Raw genomic sequence first — 18438 nt, forward strand, 5'->3', positions numbered from 1 at the left:
CCAGTGCAAGCAGAATGGGGAGGAGGATCGATGATTACAGAGGAGAGAACAGGAGAGGAAATCAAACAACTAGAGGTTTACAAGGATGATCATTTTGTCCACTCACATACCAAAATAAAAGCTACAGTCACAACAACCAAAAAAATAAAAACCATGAAAGCTTTGTACTTCTCCCAGAAGGACACCCTACTGTGAAAATGATAGAAATGAACTGCAAAATGTCAAAAATGCGTGGAAGCCACTGAGTAACTGCATACTTAGTTTTGTTTTTTTTAAGAATAAGATTGATGCGCAGAGTGCGGATGTAAAAACAAAACAGTCCCATCAAAGCTGTGCGATCAAGCTTTAAAAACCAGCATTTTATTGCTTTTAATAACACCATATAGTTGCTAAACTGAATTGTCACCATGTTATTAGACATATAGACATTAGACATGTAATCGTTGCTCTGGACATCATACTTTTAGATCTTTGTCATGCAGAATTTGGCCAATCCCATTAAAAGGAAACAACAATAACGCCACAGTAATAATTAATGTAAGTTGCATTGCAGGCTGTTGTACTATAGCTAAAGTCCTCTACTGTGTGCGTTACATAGTTGCAGATATAATTCCTTCTGGCTGTGATAATCATTGTGCCTCGTAAATCACTTTAGAAATTCCAGACAAAATAAACTTGATGTATTCCCTAAACATCTCAGCTCATCTAATCGTGCCTCAACTCTGACCTGATTTATCCCCTCTGTGTTCTTTTCCTCCATTTAATCCCATGTACCAGGATATGAAATAATGCCTTGTTGTCAGCCACAGGGTGCAGCCCGATCATGGTGCAGCCCGGTCAAAACAATGTTACGTGAAGCAGAGGAAGGCTGGGAGAAAAAAAATAAAAATCTGTTGGTATATACAAGAAGCAAAGTGACCTGAGATTAAGTGGCAGGACTTTTCCGGAGGGTAGCTTAACCATGACCATTACCAACTCCAACACTCGTGAGCACCAGCAGCAGCAGCAGTGACTCACCCACTTACACGAAAGGCCAGTTCATAGGTGCAGAAGTATTTTCAACAAAACCAAGAGAGTCATTTGAGAGACTAGATTTCTCAAAACAACAAAAGACGAGTCAAAGGATGCACAGCGGCGAGTTTCGTTTGAGGTGAAGACGTGCGTGTGTGTGACAAAACCTTTGTTACCGATGACAAAACAATTAGGCAACCCATTACGCGAGACGGCAAAAACGCGTGAAACAAAGCGAGTGACCATTTAACAACGTGGACTAATGAGCAATCAAGTGAGCTTGGCTGCGTTTACTCTTAATGTCTGGCCAAAACCAAGAATCTCAATTTTTTTTGATCATCTTTCCAGCAAACTGCTTTAATCACAGCGAGATGCAGACGCTGCCAAAGAAGGATTGTATCTAAAATCAAAATGATGCCGAAGGGAATAATCACAGGGTTAAAAAAGATATATGGCAATAAAAAAAAAGCATCATAATATGCAGGAATGTACTTACCTGGGAGATCAGAGAACGTTCCTCTCTCGATGATGTGCTTTCTGTACAGAGTCTTCAAAACCTTGGCGCTGCCGAACCTCTTGAAGCGACTCTTCACATTATTGTAATACCATTCGAGCGACTGCGTCTTCAAAATCCTGTAGGAGCGAAAGGAAACACGACATTGAGTCAAAATGAACAGATGGCAATAAAAGTGGTAGGGTTAAATTTTACTATAATCGCAGCAGGATTATAACTTTGAGCTTAAGCCAAAACAATTAAATCTGCATAAGATGAGTATCTTCTAATAATTACAGAGATAGGCAGGCAACCAGACCTTATAGATCAATTAAGAAATGAATGGATGTATTACCCACTAAAGAGTGACGCACACAGGACTGTGGATCTCTGTTTTTGTGGACTTTTGATGTGTTTTAATTTAAAGCAAATTGGCTTTTCAAGGGCTTCTTCCTCTCGTTATGTGTAGGCTGTATAGAAGCTACAAAACCGTTTGAGCAGCACTGTTATGCAGCATCTTAGCAGCGTCTTGTGTGTTTGACAGCAGTGGATGCTTGCGGTTTTCAGATCTGTCGTCACATCATTTTTCAGCCCTTTTCTTATTTCTTGATGCATGGACCAGTGTGGATGCTTGAAGGGCAGCCAGGCAGACCTTAGCAGAGAGCAGATGATTACATAAGCAGTAATTCATAACGGCGAGGGTTATGAAAATCCCTCAGAAAACGCGCTCAGTTTGCGCCAGCGTTGCATTGGATTGCATGAAACTCTGCCAACTTTGTGGTTTATCTTGCAGTCCCTCCTGCTCTCCTCGTGCTTTTCCATGCCACTGTCACTCACATGGGAGGACAAACAAAGACATATTCACTGTTCAAGCAAAGAAAGCTACATAAACGCACTGTATACATCATAGTACACAGTTAGGGCTTGTATGTTTCTGCCCTTGGAACAGTCTTCACAAAACAAATCATCACAAATGATGAACATTTCCTTTGTAATTTGTAATTTGTCTCAACTCAATTTCATTTGTGTGTGTGTGTTACAGCATTTTGTGCACAAAAAACAGATACATTAAAAGCCTGTGGTACATAATAATTGATTAATTATGCTTTGACAACACCAAATCAGCAGAATATCCCCCTACAAAAGTTCAATAGTCTGCTTTTTTTTATCTTTAATATGAATGAACAGGCTTCAGGTCTGAGAGCCGGGGCTGCGGGCACACAGTTCTCTGTGCAAATATGACACCATGCTGCACATAGCATTGGCTCTATTTCCCATATTATGAAAGAGCAAAGTGAGAGAGCTCAAACAGACATGACAGAGTTTTTTAATGTGCGCGCATGTTGGTGCTTCTGCTCAATGAGTGGACTGGTTGGGAAAAGGGAGGGCGAAAATAGCTATTCTAATAAAGGGATGTGGTGTGTCCCTGAGGCTACATGGTCTGCCACATCCATCCCCTCCTCCCTCCTTTTTAACCTCCCTCCACTGGATTTATTATCCTCTGCCTCTATCAGCTGGGCTGCTCAATGGGCCTCAGCTCCTTAATTTCATGCCACGGGGTCAACCCAGTCAATTTAATGGTGGCTACCGAGCTCAAGTAAAAAGGCCTGGCTCTTTTTCATCTCCATATGGGCTCGGGGAAGGCGGTACAGACATGAATCTGCGAGTGCAACGCAGTTATGAGCTGGCGTCATATGAGGGAGAACTACAAATAGGGTCCATTTCTGAAATGAGCTAGTGCATCGGGGGCAATCTTTAAAGTGAAGGAAATACTGCAGGAAATGAAAGTGCTGCAAAGCAATGGTGAAATGAAGTTGTATGCCTGAGTAGCATCTATGTATAGAGCACAATGAAAATAAGTATCACTGACTGTCTACTAAACCCCATGGCCATTTGGAATTTGTCACTACTGCTATGCCCTACTTTCTTAAAAGCCACAGTACTACCTGGAAATGTGGATTTTCTCCCTGAAATTATGACTGTTTAACATACTAATAGTTTCCACCATAGTCAGTTAAACTTGTGGTTAATTAGAGTATGCTGCCTCTGGCTTTCTTTAAAAAAAATCTGTCCCCTTTTAAAACATCTTCAAAAAGGCATACTGAAAGTGCGCCAAGGATATTGACACCAGACCAATAAGACTAACACTGATCATCTGAGAGTGAAATTATTCTCTGGGAGAATGCTGATGCTGTCAATCGTGGATATTACTTGGACACATAAAATCCACATAAACTTTGTTGCAGACCAACAACAATAACAATAGAACTCCTTGGCAACACTTTGTTGCATTGTTGATCCATTCAAAGAGTCCAGATCTTTGACCCAGACTTTAATCCAACTAAGCACTGCAATAAGTCTATGAAAATCCCATCCAGGGACTGAGACCCAAAGGATCCAGTGCTGATGTCATATTAAATGTTTAAACTTATAAATGTTACTATTTCATTAAAAAAAATGTGCTAATTTAAAATTTTATATGAGCAACACATCTCAAAAATGTTTGGAAGTAGGTTAAGTAAGTGGTACTAAAAAGAAAACAGCTGGAGGAACATTTTGCAACGATTTCAATTAATTCGGCAACAGGTCAGCAACATAACCGAATGTCTTGATGTATTCTCAATCATCCAGGTAAGCAAATCTCCAAAGGTTGATTCTGTTCATCTGGACGTAGCGAGAAACGTTTCTCCCACTGAAAACGCTACGTCCAGATGAACAGAATCAACCTTTTGAGAACATGATTGGATATAAAAAAGTGCATCTTAGAGAGGCAAAGACTGTCTGAAATAAAAACAGGTTCACTACTCTGGAAAAAAACAGCATTTGTCTCACAATGTGAAATAGCAAAGAATATCTCATCATCTATAGCAAATCTCTGTGTGCAAGATTCTGAATGCTACGCAGTGCTAAACTTCCCCGGTCTGACATGTAGCTGCCATCAAATTCAAAATTTGATTTCTCTTGAAATTTCAAATGTTCTCAATTTAAACATTTTATATGTTTTCTATGGTCTGTTGTGAGAGTTGGGGTTAAATGTGGCTTTATGAGATTTATAAGTTATTGGTTTACATTGTAGACAGCATCCTAACTTATTTAGAATTGGGGTTGTATGTTATCTATACATATATATAGCCTCACAGTGGCCCAGAGCTTTCACTCCTTGGTTTGCCAGTCTCACTGGCACAAAAAACAGCTGACCAGTAAATGCAATCCCCAGCTTAGACATCTGCTTTGTTCCATACCAGTGACACAAACTTTTTTATAGTCAAGTGCTCCCTTTAAAAAAAAGACAGATGGATTAAGGACAGAGGGAGAGGCGTCTTGATGAATGAAGCATGACATTGCTTCCCTGGAGTGATCTGATCTAAAAAGAAGATGAAGAAGGGAGGAGAGTAGAGTGGATAAGCAGAGGCTTTCAAGCAAGAGCTCCACTGTTGTGTGAGCTTCTGCAAATACTCATACGCACTTTAATAATGAGGCTAAGAGATTCCCTGAAGCTCAGCTGCTGCATGAATAAGAGGGATTCCTGTGGTCTCCTGACGCTAGGTTTACCCTTCCGTCATCATCACTTTGCTCAGCTCCCTGCCGAAGCTTTGGAACCAGCGCTTCATTTCTTAAAGGGGCTTCTTCTCTACCCCGTTTGCCCTCTGTACTTCAGAAACCAATTTGCACATCTAAATGAATCCTAAATAAAATATATATAACAGTACGTCAAAGAAGTGCAATAAGAGTAGCTGGATTTGCTGACTTCCCACCTCCCCCAGAAAAGGGAAACTATTATCATAATTGACTTTCTGTGCCTTCTAATTAGTTGGTTCAGCTTCTGTTGAAGTTACTGTAGAGGCAACGGAAGGAGAAGGGAAGGTGGGGGTTGACTATTGCAGCACATCAAACAAACCACATTCCCTTCTGAAGACATGCGGAGTGATTGATCTTGTTAATGTAAGACGAAAAGATGAAAAATGAGATTGTATTCAGCTCCAGGTTTAGATCAAAGTGCCTGATACAGGGGAGGTTAAAGCTCCCAGGTTGTGAGGTCTAACTGAGACAAAAGCTCAATGACTTATTCCATACAGTGCAATCCTGTTTTCGTTCCACAAACTCAATAACTCATTTTTTTGCCTCATAACATTTTGAAGTAGTCTACACTAAGTTTTCCATTCTCTAGTTGCATAGGCAGCAGCCTAAGCATAGAAGCCCAGACCTCGATTGACATTTGTCAGTGTATTACTTGTGCCCTCTCCAAAGGAATGTTAAGTCACCCAAAGGCCCCAACAGCAACCCTAGAGGCTGTCAAGATACAACATTTAGCTCAGTGACATTTTTGGATATTTCAAGCTATGGTGAAGAATCAAAGCTTGATTAGGGAGAGAATTTAATTGTAATTTATGATATGAGCACCAGGAGAAAACGGTCCCAACAAGAATGAATGTGTTTCATCTGCATCTTTTGCTGCTTCTACAGTGATGTGCTTGTACAGATTAGATTTGTCCAGGAGGGAGAAGTGGGAATGAGAGATTGATTTAACATGCACACTGTAAACTGTGGAAATAAAACCAGGACAAGAGGGAAATATATACCATAAGATTTAATATATGATTTAATTTCTTTGTGTGTTTATTAATAATACAAACGACATAAGCACTGATTTACAGCAGTAACAAAAATCTATTTTTTTCAAAATATACTGGCAAGAATAGTCTTCATTTAGCAGTTTGCTTCATGCTCTTTACATAAACAGTCAGTAATATGGGATGTCTTGAATATCATCTCAGACACTCAGGCCCACCTCCTTTTCAAACCTTCTCTTTGTTAGGGGCAGCCAATCAGAAGAAAGGTGGCTTAGAGGGAGGGTGGCTTTAAAGTAAATGAAATGAGGGGCAGCAGTGCCAGTATTTATTACCGCTCACTAAAGTGAAAGATTAAGAACATTAATAATTAATAATATATGGGACTGGAAAGAATTATAATAGTTGAAACCTAAATATATTTAAGTATTCAGGTCCCTGTACTTTTTATCTGTGTTTTAAGGAATATAGCCGGTCATGCACACAGGTTTTATGACACAAAGCTGAGAAAAATGCTGATTATTTTGTATATATGCAATGCATTGTAAAATAATTGGCACCGTTTTCAGCTTGGTGTTAATAGCAATGCTGTCTGTTTCACTATATCACAGCACTAAAGACATGCTACTAAAATATAGGCATTGGCAGAACAGGACAAGGTCGTGGGTCAACTGCAATGCCCATGAGATTTTCTGCAAACCTGGGCAGAACCGTACTAACCTGTCGGTATGATTTAAAACAGCATGTGGCTTGCAGGAGGCAGGAAAACAGCGCTCACACAGCAGTAGTCCTGTACATAACCTTTCCAGGAAGCAGCATGAATATTGATCAACTGCCTGTTCCTCTGTGATTGACAATTAGATAGGCAGGAAGAGGAAAATAAAAAGAATACATTATTTAATAAGGCGGTAAGAGGCGTATTTGTATTTCATGCACCATTTCTCCTTTTCTAATTTAGTGAGTGTGTGTGCTTTTTATTATTATTTCTGCATCCTTTCTCTTGCATGCTTTCTGTTCCTGCTGGAATAAATAATGTGCTCATTTAAAAGCACACCTCAGCTGGAAATATATTATATAAAATGCCAGATATGATGTTCAAATACGGGTAGAATAACAACCCAAACAACACATTGCATGCTACTCATTTAGAAGTCCGAGAGCGCTGACCATATGATCAGGGTCTGTAGAGAACACAGAGCATCTGTTTCTAGGATACAGTCTATATATCACAGGAAGAGCAGGAGGTCACTTAATGAACAGGGCACTATGACCGGAGCATTTTCATGCTGCATGTGTTTAAATATACACAGGATTTAACTTGGACAGTTGCTTCAGGTTCAAAGTAAGGTGCTTTGGCACATTCATTTCACTTATCTGTATCTTTAAAAAGTATACAAATTTAAGCACAGACAGCTTTAAGCAATGGGCAGAACATTTACTCTTCCATTGCTTCTTTCTGCTAGCTTTCTTTCATGGCCTAAAGCTATCATCCTTCTCTCTCCCCATCTCTCTGCCTCATGTGTGTCCATCCTACTTTTTATCATTCAGCTCTCTCTTTAGACCTTCACCTTTCAGTGCTGGCAGCTGAAAGAGACCAGGGCACAGTATGGAAATTACTATGCTACTTATGCACTGCCAAAATGGCTTTCTTAAAAATCAGTTAATCGATGGAGGATTAGACACTGAGCTTAATTAATTTCTTTCTGAATGAAGTGACGCCTAGATCAATCAGTGTTTACTCATGGGAGACATTTAATATTCTCCTTGAGGTTGATGCAGAACGTTTACAAGTTTAGTTTGTGAAATGTTAAAACTGTAAGATATCTTATTTAGAAACATATATTATCTAATAACTAGCAGAATACAGGGTATTGCAAACAGCATTTGCTCTACTGTGCAGATAAATGTAATAACAGCATTTGAAGTTTTTGGACAGACGGAAAGTTTATCAGTCATGAGGGTTTGAGTTTCAATTGGAGCTTGAAATTCACCCCTCATGGTGCAATTTTGGCACGGATTACCTACCTTGTCATTCACACATCGTCACAGCACAGGCACGTCTTGAAGAATACTTTATTTGAACAAAGAGAGGCTCAAATATGCTGCTCAAGAACATACGAAACTCAGGCGACGTTGAGCCCCCAAATATCTACACAGTGTAGATATTTGTGTTTTTTAATTGCAAAGGTTTAGGAATAAATTAAGAAAGTGTTTGTGTTGATTTTAGATGTGTGGTTGTTTTCTTGACCTGTAAGATATTTTACAGTGGGTCACCCCCTTTGGTTTAAAGTGACAAGTCTTGACCAGAAGCATTTGTTCTTCCATTTAGTTTTTTTTTTTTTCTACAGTGCAATTTTCTACTGGATGGACTGCAGTTTTGGCATGTCTGCACGTCACAATTCTTTTTTTGAAGTTGCAGCTTGATCCAAATACACAAAAATGGCATGTGGATAAATTTAGGAAAACCAGAAACTAACCCATGCTTTATGACCTGGAGTAAACTTACCTGGAGCTATAAGCTCAATTTGGGCTCTTCATTAATCTCTCTCTTCCTGTGTTTACAGTTTGAACTAATGGGGAAAAACAGCCTGTAATTTTTAGGTCTCTGTTCCCTCTGTTGTAGTGCCTGCCTGTGAGTCTGTGTCTGTAAGTTCAGTCTGTGTTATGTTTCCTGTTTTATTTTGAAAGTCCGTGTCTCATGTAAATGCATCTGGTTTTGCTTCCTTTGTCTTGTTAGGCCTGATTTGCCCCAACTGTGTTTCCCTCCTGTTGCCCATTCCCTGATTGCTCCCTCTATGTATTTAAGCCCTGTGTTTCAGTTTGTCGGTGTCGTGATCTACCCTCATCTTGCTGTGTGTTCTGGCTGCGTAAGCTTATTTTGAATTCCTAGTTTTGTTACCCTTTTGAGTTCACGTTTTGTTTCCGTGAGTCTGCATTTTGGGTCCACCATTCCTGCCTGCACACAGCCTTCACATGACAGTAATGCTTTTACTGCTTGTCATACAGTATGAAATAGAATATGATTTACATTTGGAGAAATTAGCAAAAGTGAACCAAAATTAAGGCGCGTACACAGTGGAGTAATTGAGCATTTGAGAATTAAGTAAGGGCACTGACCACAATTTGGCTCCTGTAACAGCTGGCCAGATGTGTTGTCGTGTGTTGCTGTTCAGTTGCACATGTAGGTCTGTTAAAAGTGATATCAGACATATTTACTTTAAACCACTCCATACACAAACTACATGGCCATCTGGCGAAATAAGAAAGCTACAAAGAAGGTTTTTTAACACCAGCTGCGGCGCATTTACATATTATTTGACGTGACTGTACAGAGCATATAGGAAAAGGAGATAATCTGCTCTCAGAGTCCTCCTCCTGCACAGCTAGAGCACCACATGGGATTTTAAGCGGAGCATGCGGAGAGGCAGAACGCTGCAGCAGCCCAGCAATGTGGGGAATTTTGTCACAGAATAGACCGCAGTTACGCTTTCCACCACACAAGTCCTCCTCCATCTGGCTATTCTGTGTTGATAATGAAAACTGCAGGTCCCTGCAGCCTTTATCTGAGCAGCTATCTGAAGCCAAAAATCATGGACGGTCAATATGATTAGAGGCTGAATGAGGCGAAAGCGTGTAAACAAAATGAATTAGCTAAATGTCGTGTGAGAAAACTACAAAGCTTGTGGTTGTAATTAAACCTCAATAAGATGGCATCGCTGGTGTTTTGATTTTTTTTCCTAGGTCACTGTGGGAGCCCTGATTTTATCCTCTTAATGTCATCAAACACCTCAGCAAGGAAATGAAAATGCAGTCAAATAAAAAGGATTTTAGAGATTACACAATAACTGAATAGAAAAAAACCCAGGAAATATATGTTTTTTTTTATATCCCCAATATTACAGCATCAAAGGTGGAAGAAATACTTTAATGTAGCGAAGTTATTATTGAGATTATCCTGTAATGAGAAGATCAGTCCTCCTAATTGCAAACGTTTCCATCAACAATTATCTTGCAGAAATGCCCTTTCCCTATTGACCCCCGTATATCCTCAGTAATTGCAAACTTAGCTGAATAATAATGTCAGCTATGCACGTACGCTGTATAAAAAGAAAAAAATCAGTCAGTGGGAAATGAGAGAAGGGAGAGCTGAATAAAGGTCATTAACCTGATTCAAACCTCAGACATTCTCTGCGAGTTACTTTGACACAAGGACAAACAGGAAAAAAAAAGTGGTAATCCTGAATGCTGAAGCTGCCAGAGCTCAATGTACCGAAGTGTCATTCTTAACAGCCTGTTAGAGAGCAGGAGGACCGAGCCTGACAGCACCAGACAGATATCAGGATACACTGTCACCAGTCAGAGGCAGGAGAGAGGAGCAACGGAGGGGAATGAGAGGGCAGAGCAGGATAGGAAACGAAGGCAACGATGGTCATGTTAAGAAGAAAGGTCATTGCGTCGATGGGCGTCATGGATGCCAGGCACACGGGGCATTTGCTCTGCATGGTCTATTTTTAGAAGTCTTTTTGAAAGCACACCACCATCCTATAATCCATGTGAATCGATCTTCAGTGGAAAATTGGGGGAAGCGAAGATGTCTTTAGTTGCAGTTGGTGTTTTAAGATGACTTTGAATTTATATGTGTGTGTGTGCTTGATAAGCCAGGAAACCATGAAAGAGGGTTTTTTTCCCCACATAAGAGGAACATATTGTATGGAAAGTGTTTCAGAGAAGGTTACAGAACAGCTCCAGACATTAAAGTTTGACATTTTGAATCAGGTCGCCTAAAGCAACGGTCTGTATGGAAAAGTTCACCTCGCTTTCCGCTTGCATGAAAGAAAGATGAAAAAGGTTTCGGGTTGCATTTCTGGTGCGGATGAAGTGCTTGTCCTTGGCTTGAAAGACACATCCCATTAATGCACTAATGTCATTTATAGCATAAGCACAGCTTTATTGTTCTACACACCACAGAGGTCACATGCAGCTGAAGAGAAATCAGATTAACGGTGATTATTTGTAGAAGTTTTTAGAGCAGACTGATGCCCATTAAAGACTAGATACCCTGCAGTGCTTCCAGTCTGAAATCTATATGCAAATGGACACTAAAGGCGGCACATGGCTTTAAAAGCCAAACCCACAAATCTGGTCAGTAGACCCGCATGCCTGTCTCTATCTCACAAGGGCATTTCTGAATATTATGAATTGCACTGCCACAGGAGACCATTTCTTTTCTCCAGTGAAGACGTTATAAACCAGCTCCTATTACACTCAAGTGAGTTTTTTTCCCTCCCCGTGTGTGTGGGTCTGAATATACAAGCATTTTTCTATTGAAATGATTCCTGTGTAGCTGTGACCTTAGGGCCACATTCTTCACTTTTTAAATGTATTTCAAAAAATTCAGCCAACCAGACGATAAAGCTGGCCATTTCACTGCATTCCCACCAATTAGGAAACCAACAAAGGGCCTGCTTCCCAAATGAGCCTCTGGCTGCCCTCATACTGGAAACAGTTCCCATTAAGTTAGTCACACGCCACCACCCAAAACACAAAAATCACTGGGACAGCAGAAGCCTCCTGTTTGTTGGGGGTTTTTTTTGTTCAGCCTGTTTTGTTTTCAGTATCACTGCATGTCTGACTCTCTTTGTTTCTCTTGAAATGCTTCCCTTAACTCATTCATGAAAAATTACACATGTATGTTTAATCTGAAAAGAAAGGAAATGAGGCAGAGGATGGTCTCACTGCTGAGGTGTTGTTAGCAGAACAGGGACAGCACTGGATTGTTTAGTGGTTTATCGCCCCAAAACAAAACGATATCAACTAGCAACATTTATGTGAATATTAGCATTTTTTAAAGAATATTGGACATGCTTAGCCAGACCATGAAAGTAATGTACACGTGCTAGTGACAAAGGTTACAAAGAGAGGTTAAAGACAACTGCTATGTAGCAATCTATTTTTTTTTCGCAACTAAAAAGTCAGAAAGTCAAAGTGACACTCATGAGAATAAGAGATGTAAGAATGTGTTTTATGTTTCAGAGCTACGGCTAGAAGGTCAAAGCTCCTCTTTTGCATCAGGACCGAAAAAAGGTATTTAGGACGTAAAAACGAAGGCTAATTATTCTTGTGATGAAAACGACATTAAAGTAATTACTAGAGATGGACCGATCCGATATTACGTATCGGTATCGGTCCGATACTGACCCAAATTACTGGATCGGATATCGGCGAGAAATAAAAAATGTAATCCGATCCATTAAATATCAAAAAAGCACCTCACAAAGCTTGCTACACGGCGTAACTCGCCTCATAACCGTAGCCAGTGTTGCCAACTCCTCAGTAAGGAAAATCGCTATTGGCTGTCCTAAAAGTCGCTAAATGACGTCATCACCTAATTTGCATAATTGGTCATGCTAATGTTATTGTAACCTATGTTGTTGGAGAGAGAAATAACATCGTGGAAGAGACATAAAGTGAGTAAAAAACGTCCTAAATGCATTTAGAATTTATTTAGAACTACAAATTAAATTTATTTGAGCAATTATTGTTTTTTTAATGTCACAATTCCAACCCTGCTCCTTTACCCGGGCTTGGACCGGCAAAAGTGACCCGAAATAGGCACTCTGGTGGAGTTACTTTGTGTGTGTGTGTTTATAAGTAGTTTTAAACATTGTGATCCACAAAACAGCATAAGAGTAAAAGAGTAAAAGAAGAACTGACTGCGTTACAGCACCCGCTGCTTGTTGAGAGTAAAAGCAATATGCGCTTTCACGTCTTTTTTTAGCGACTTTTTTTTTTTTAGAAATAAAGTCGCTAGGGGGTCTGAAAACTCGCTAAATATAGCGACAAAGTCGCTAAGTTGGCAACACTCACGTCACGTGATAGAGCCGCTGTGTGTATTTGTAGCCTTGCTAGCAAACCAGCATTTCATCTCCGAGGAAGTTTTCCCAGAGAGAAGTAAAGCAAGTGTGTAAGTTCATCTCTGAATGTCTGTAAAGCTTTCCCACGTTAAGCTTAACAACAGATATATGGAGCGACTGCCTCTCTCTCTCTCTCTCTCCTGCTGCTACTTCAATCGTGAAACTGATCAATGATCAGCTGATCGGCTTTTCTGTCGCGAGTCCGTCTCTCTTCTTAGTTTTTGGCCCACTTCTCACCAGAAAGAGGAAACCAGCGGCTGAACAACAGCAGCACTATTAAGCTTGATAAGCTGTTGTTAGAATTTATTTTCTTTCTATATTACTTTCTAGACCAGGATCGTTTTCTACGTAGCTGACGGCTGGTAACTGTGCAGGGGCGGATCTAGCAAAGTTTAGCCAGGGGGGCCGATAGGGCATGAACAGGGAAAAGGGGGCACAAAGACATACTTTTCTTTCTTGTTCTCATTTAAAATATCTAGCTTTTAATAAATAATTATCTGAATCTTACACCCAAAGTTTTAATCTGATGTAAAATATATAGAAGTCCATTACTGTATATAGTAACTGTTAAGTCTAATATACCCTAGTAAGCTATACTACTTTTTCCTTTGGGAAGATACCATCTGTGCAGTCTGCAATTCTGTTGAAGAAAGATGTTGAATCTATTTAATTATTCTTGAAAATAATTTCTTTCTGTGCATTTTTCCCCCTGCATCAAATTAAATTTGATTACATCGATTAAGCATTATGAGCTGGAGGGTGGGGGGTGGTTCCCTATTTTTTTTTTTGCTGGGAGTTTGCAACCCTATTAGTTAGGTTGCTTGATATTTCTGCTAAGTACTCTTTAAAATACCAGAATAGGGAGGATGGAGCAGGTTTACGTTTATTAGATTGATCAGTATTGCTGAACTATGAAATATTTTGTTGTATTTTTTACATACAGGTATAACAGAATAGCTTTAGTGTTGTTATTTATTTAAACTTGAGTATAAACTTATACAAAATGCAGCAAGATATTAAAAAAAACGTTTTATTGATTAAAAAACACACTATATCGGATTTATATCGGTATCGGCAGATATCCAAATTTATGATATCGGTATCGGTATCGGACATAAAAAAGTGGCATCGTGCCATCTCTAGTAATTACTGTAACAAGCCCACTACAATAGGAACTGTTTACAGTTTATAATCGTCATGCTTAATATTTCTTAATTACCTCAGTTTAACCTGTTTGTGCTAAGTGGAACACTTTCAGGTAACTATAAAGATAAATATAACATTATCTTGAGCACTCACACAGACATGTTACAAAGCTAATAAGACTCTACCCGGCTCAGTCTGGTAGACAGGGCGTGGTAGACGGATGACAATAAATCATTAATGTTAGGCACAGAAATGCATGCAGTGTGCATACACGCTCGCTCACACACACATACACATCCTTGTACACTTCTCTTTATGGTGACCCTTCAAAGCATTTCCTAGCCCAATACTCTAAAATACCAAAAAAAAATACCAAATTTCCCAGAGGAACCCACCCGAGGGATTAATAAAGTATTAATAAAGTAAAGTATTAATTAATAAAGTAAAGTTTATCTATCTATCTATCTAAAACCAAACCTTGGCTGTCTACCTGCAATTTGAAACATGTGGGGTCCCCAAAAGCTGTTGTATCCTACAAGTATAGTGGGCTCCTGGTTATCAGACCCCACAAATGTAGTAAAACAAGTCTACACACACACACACACTAATTTATCTCTTCTCTCTTACTCATCCATCCTTCCCCATTTACAGCGTGGTGTTTTCTCTGCGCCATCGCTGATTTTGTGGTGACTGAGACAGATGGGAGGGTTGAGAGGGGAATGGCTCACCAACTGAAGAGGAGAAATCCCTCATTGTCTTTTACTATGAGCTGAAAAGGAGTTATCATCATCATCATATTCTTTATGCCTTTTGCACCATCCCCCTTTATTCCCCCTTTTGCTTTTTTTGTCAACATATTATTGTTTTCAAGTTGGTCTCTTCATTCATTTCTATGTATATTTTTCATAAAGAAATCTGGGTAAATTAAAACAGGGTAACAGTATTAAAACAGTTTCTTAACCTCCTAGGACCTGGCGTCCACATATGTGGACATCACATTTTGGGTTGTCTAGTCCAAAATACTAAATTTTGCTCTACAAGGGCCTGTTATCCACTTACGGGGACATTATACTGCCACTGCTCTATCAAAATTTAAAACGAATGTCCTCATATGTGGATCTCATTTTTCTCAGAAAAACATTCATCACGTCCCAATCAGCCCAAATAACAAAGATAAATTAAAAATGCATGCCATGAAAGAGTTTGAGTTCAACAGATACATATATAGATCAACTTGGAGTGTCTTACGATTGTGGAAACAATATTCAAAAGGTATATGTCAGACTGTGACATGTCATCATGCACCAATAGCTTCATTGTGATCAGGCTTATGAGGGACTGTATATTGGAGATATGGTGTTAGTGTGAAGTGGATGAGAGGATAGAAGGCTGCAAAGATGGATGCAGTGTAGATGAAACAGAGTGCCATCCATCAACCAGTGGCCTCTGTGACAGTCTACCCTATATGACTAACCAAACACATACTAAGCTAAGAGGGCTTTACCGCAGCGTGAGAGGATATAACCTCACCTTCAAACTATTTCACCATTAGGTCAGATCATAATCTTTTCAGCCTATATTTTTTCTCGTCTTTTAATTACCAATGTAAGCTTCATGAGGATAAAACCTTCCAAAACTACATCAGAAAAGCAAAATCACGTATGGCAACATATGAAGGAAAATGTACCAGTTCAAAGATTAAGCTCATTTGGATGACTGGTGCATTAACACACTGCTGTTTAAGCATCTTTTTGCCAGTTTTTGGCTTTGATCACTCAGAAGAACCTTTGGCCTTCCTCTTTCATGTCAGTGTGCACATGCAGACGTGCACCGTACTCCAGGCCAGGGCAGGGAAGCGCTGCATTATTCATACTAATGCTGTCACACTGAGTAATTGAAGCCAGGAAGAGGTGGAGGGTGCAAAGTGCGAGTGCATAGACACCTTCTCTCACTGCCTCCAAGTAGGAATTGTTTTGATCATTATCAGTGACCTCTAGGTGCGATTGCTGCAGACATCAAGGTGATATTCTGCATCTGATGGCAAAGTCAATATTGAAAGAGGTTGTGGCGGTCAGTGTATGGACAGACATACAGCTGCACTGTGTGCTGCTGATAGTAATGTACAGGAAATACAGGAAAAACCCTTCATAAATATGGGATACTCAGTTCTCCCAAATTTATTTTAAAATAATTATTTTTGACAATATTTATCACTATGAAAGAAATACTCAAATGTTTTCTCGAAAGTGTTAATAAAACATCTTAGTTCTGAATTAATGAATATTGTAAAATTTAAGTGTGTCTATTTCATGTTGTACTATACATATCACGCAAAGTTTGGTACAGAAAATTCCACATTTTGTTAAGAAACCTATTTAAACCTTTTAAAAATATGTTGCACATCCTATTTTTTTTATCTTTGTTCTTATTTAATAGATACCTGCAGTTGCATTCTCAACATTTGCTGTTGAGATATTTGATGGAATCTAATTCAGCTTCATGCTGCTGCGTTGGAAGTGTTGTAGAGAGCTAATGTGGCCGATCACTCAGACTTCAGCTGTGACTCATAACGTTGCCTTCACAAGATAAAGGATCCTTTTGCCATTCTTTTTCATGCACCTGCTTTAAATATTATCAGCCCATTAGGCTAAATATTAGGCTAAATGACTGTTATCACTCACATAGATTTAGCTTGTATCTCCTTGTAGCTGGTTCAATAGGCTTACAACATTAAGTGGTGGTGGTGGCGGTGGTGGTATATATAACACATATGGGTGTTTGCTGAAACAATCGTGGCAAGTCTTTATTCAGCAGAGGTGAAGTAGGTGATGACGTGAGTCATTTGCTGAACTTTAACCGCAGAGATTAAGGTAGGTAGCCCATATGTTTTAGTGATTTTTCCTTTTTACTTTGAGTTTCTGTTTGGTTTGGTTAAAGCACAAAAATTCCTTGTTTAGGGCAGGGAATAACTATGGCTTGTGTTTACCATTACACACACTACATGCACCCTTCTGCTCTACTGTGTGCAGTTGGGCCCAATCTGAATCTGAAGCCTCTGGGTAGTAAAAAAAATTCCAATGGTTATTTATTTTTTTATATATATGAGGAACTATGAGTCACAAAACTGAATAAAGTACAAGCTGAAAAAGTAATGTGTTCTGCTTGAGGTATTTTTATTTAAAGCTACATATCTGACTAGATGAAAATGTCAACTGGACGTGTAGAATTAAAATCTGATGCTGGAAAGCTGATTGTAGGGTATGCTGTGTTCAAGTGACAGGCACAGTGGAGGAGTGAGCATTCTCTGTATAAGCCAGAGCCACTAAGAGGCTGCAAACATGGTAAGTGGTGAGATGAACTAATGAATTACACTTGACCTGTGCACCCAAACAATCTTCTCCAATGCAATGTCAGAATGTAGGCAAGTGTTTTGGTGTGTGTGTGTGTGTGGAGGTGGTAAGGAAAGGGATTAGCAAGCATGATCTAACCTAAAGATGTGTTTAACCTCTTCTTCACCTCATTTCTTCTATCCATATTTCTTCCTTGTCCTTTTATCTTTGTCCATCTTCTAGTTTTTTGCAGTCCATGTTTGTACCAAGATTTCTGAGTGTGTTTGTGGTAAAATATATATATTTCTTCCAGATGATACTTTGTCCTGTATCCCCGAAGTGTGCATTAGTCTGTCTGCTTGTAAACATAAGAGATTCATGTTTATCTGTTAGGTCCGTGTGTGTCCTCTGTAGGTAGAGAGGCAATCTTTTTTCATACCGCCAACAGGAGATGGGCCCAGGTTTAGGGGATTTCAAACTCACTTACGTATTCTTCACATACCTCCCCCCTCAAGATGTGTATGCTGAAGTAAACAGAAACAGCGTGGATGTGTGAATCCTGCGGCCGTTTGCTGGGGTGAAAAATTATCCTAGCTGAGGGCGAGTGAGGATGGTTTCATGCCTCAGATAGAGAGAGAGGCTGGGATACAGAACGAGAGAGTGACAGAAAGTAAGAGAGTGGTGACGCAGAAAGTGGGGGAGAGCGAGAGAGAAAGGCTCCACAACTGTGGAGAAAGCCTTCATTCAAAATGCATGAATCTACAAGTCAGGTAATCACGAGAGAACCTGCAAGGCTTCCACAAAGAAACCTCTGCAGGTAAAAGCACTCGATACTCAGGGCACTTAATGCACATAACACATAAATTAATAGTCACGTTGACTCACACAATAAAGACACATTCCAAATAAGACAACAAAAACCGACACATATGCTACATATCTCTGCAACATGGCCCCTATTTGTTATAAAAAGCTGC

General features: G+C 39.6%; 1 protein-coding gene across 1 annotated transcript in view; it reads right to left on the minus strand.

The window, feature by feature from the left end:
- Positions 1 to 18438, minus strand: part of myripb (myosin VIIA and Rab interacting protein b) — a 115463-nt gene that overhangs the window by 26126 nt on the left and 70899 nt on the right. The window contains exon 4 of the mRNA XM_087846097.1: positions 1508 to 1644. Coding sequence (XP_087702223.1) covers positions 1508 to 1644 — 137 coding nt within the window. The remainder of the gene's footprint in view (positions 1 to 1507; positions 1645 to 18438) is intronic.

The sequence above is a fragment of the Neolamprologus brichardi genome, chromosome 9 (assembly GCF_056152115.1).
Source record: "Neolamprologus brichardi isolate AB-2024 chromosome 9, ASM5615211v1, whole genome shotgun sequence".
NCBI lineage: Eukaryota > Metazoa > Chordata > Actinopteri > Cichliformes > Cichlidae > Neolamprologus > Neolamprologus brichardi.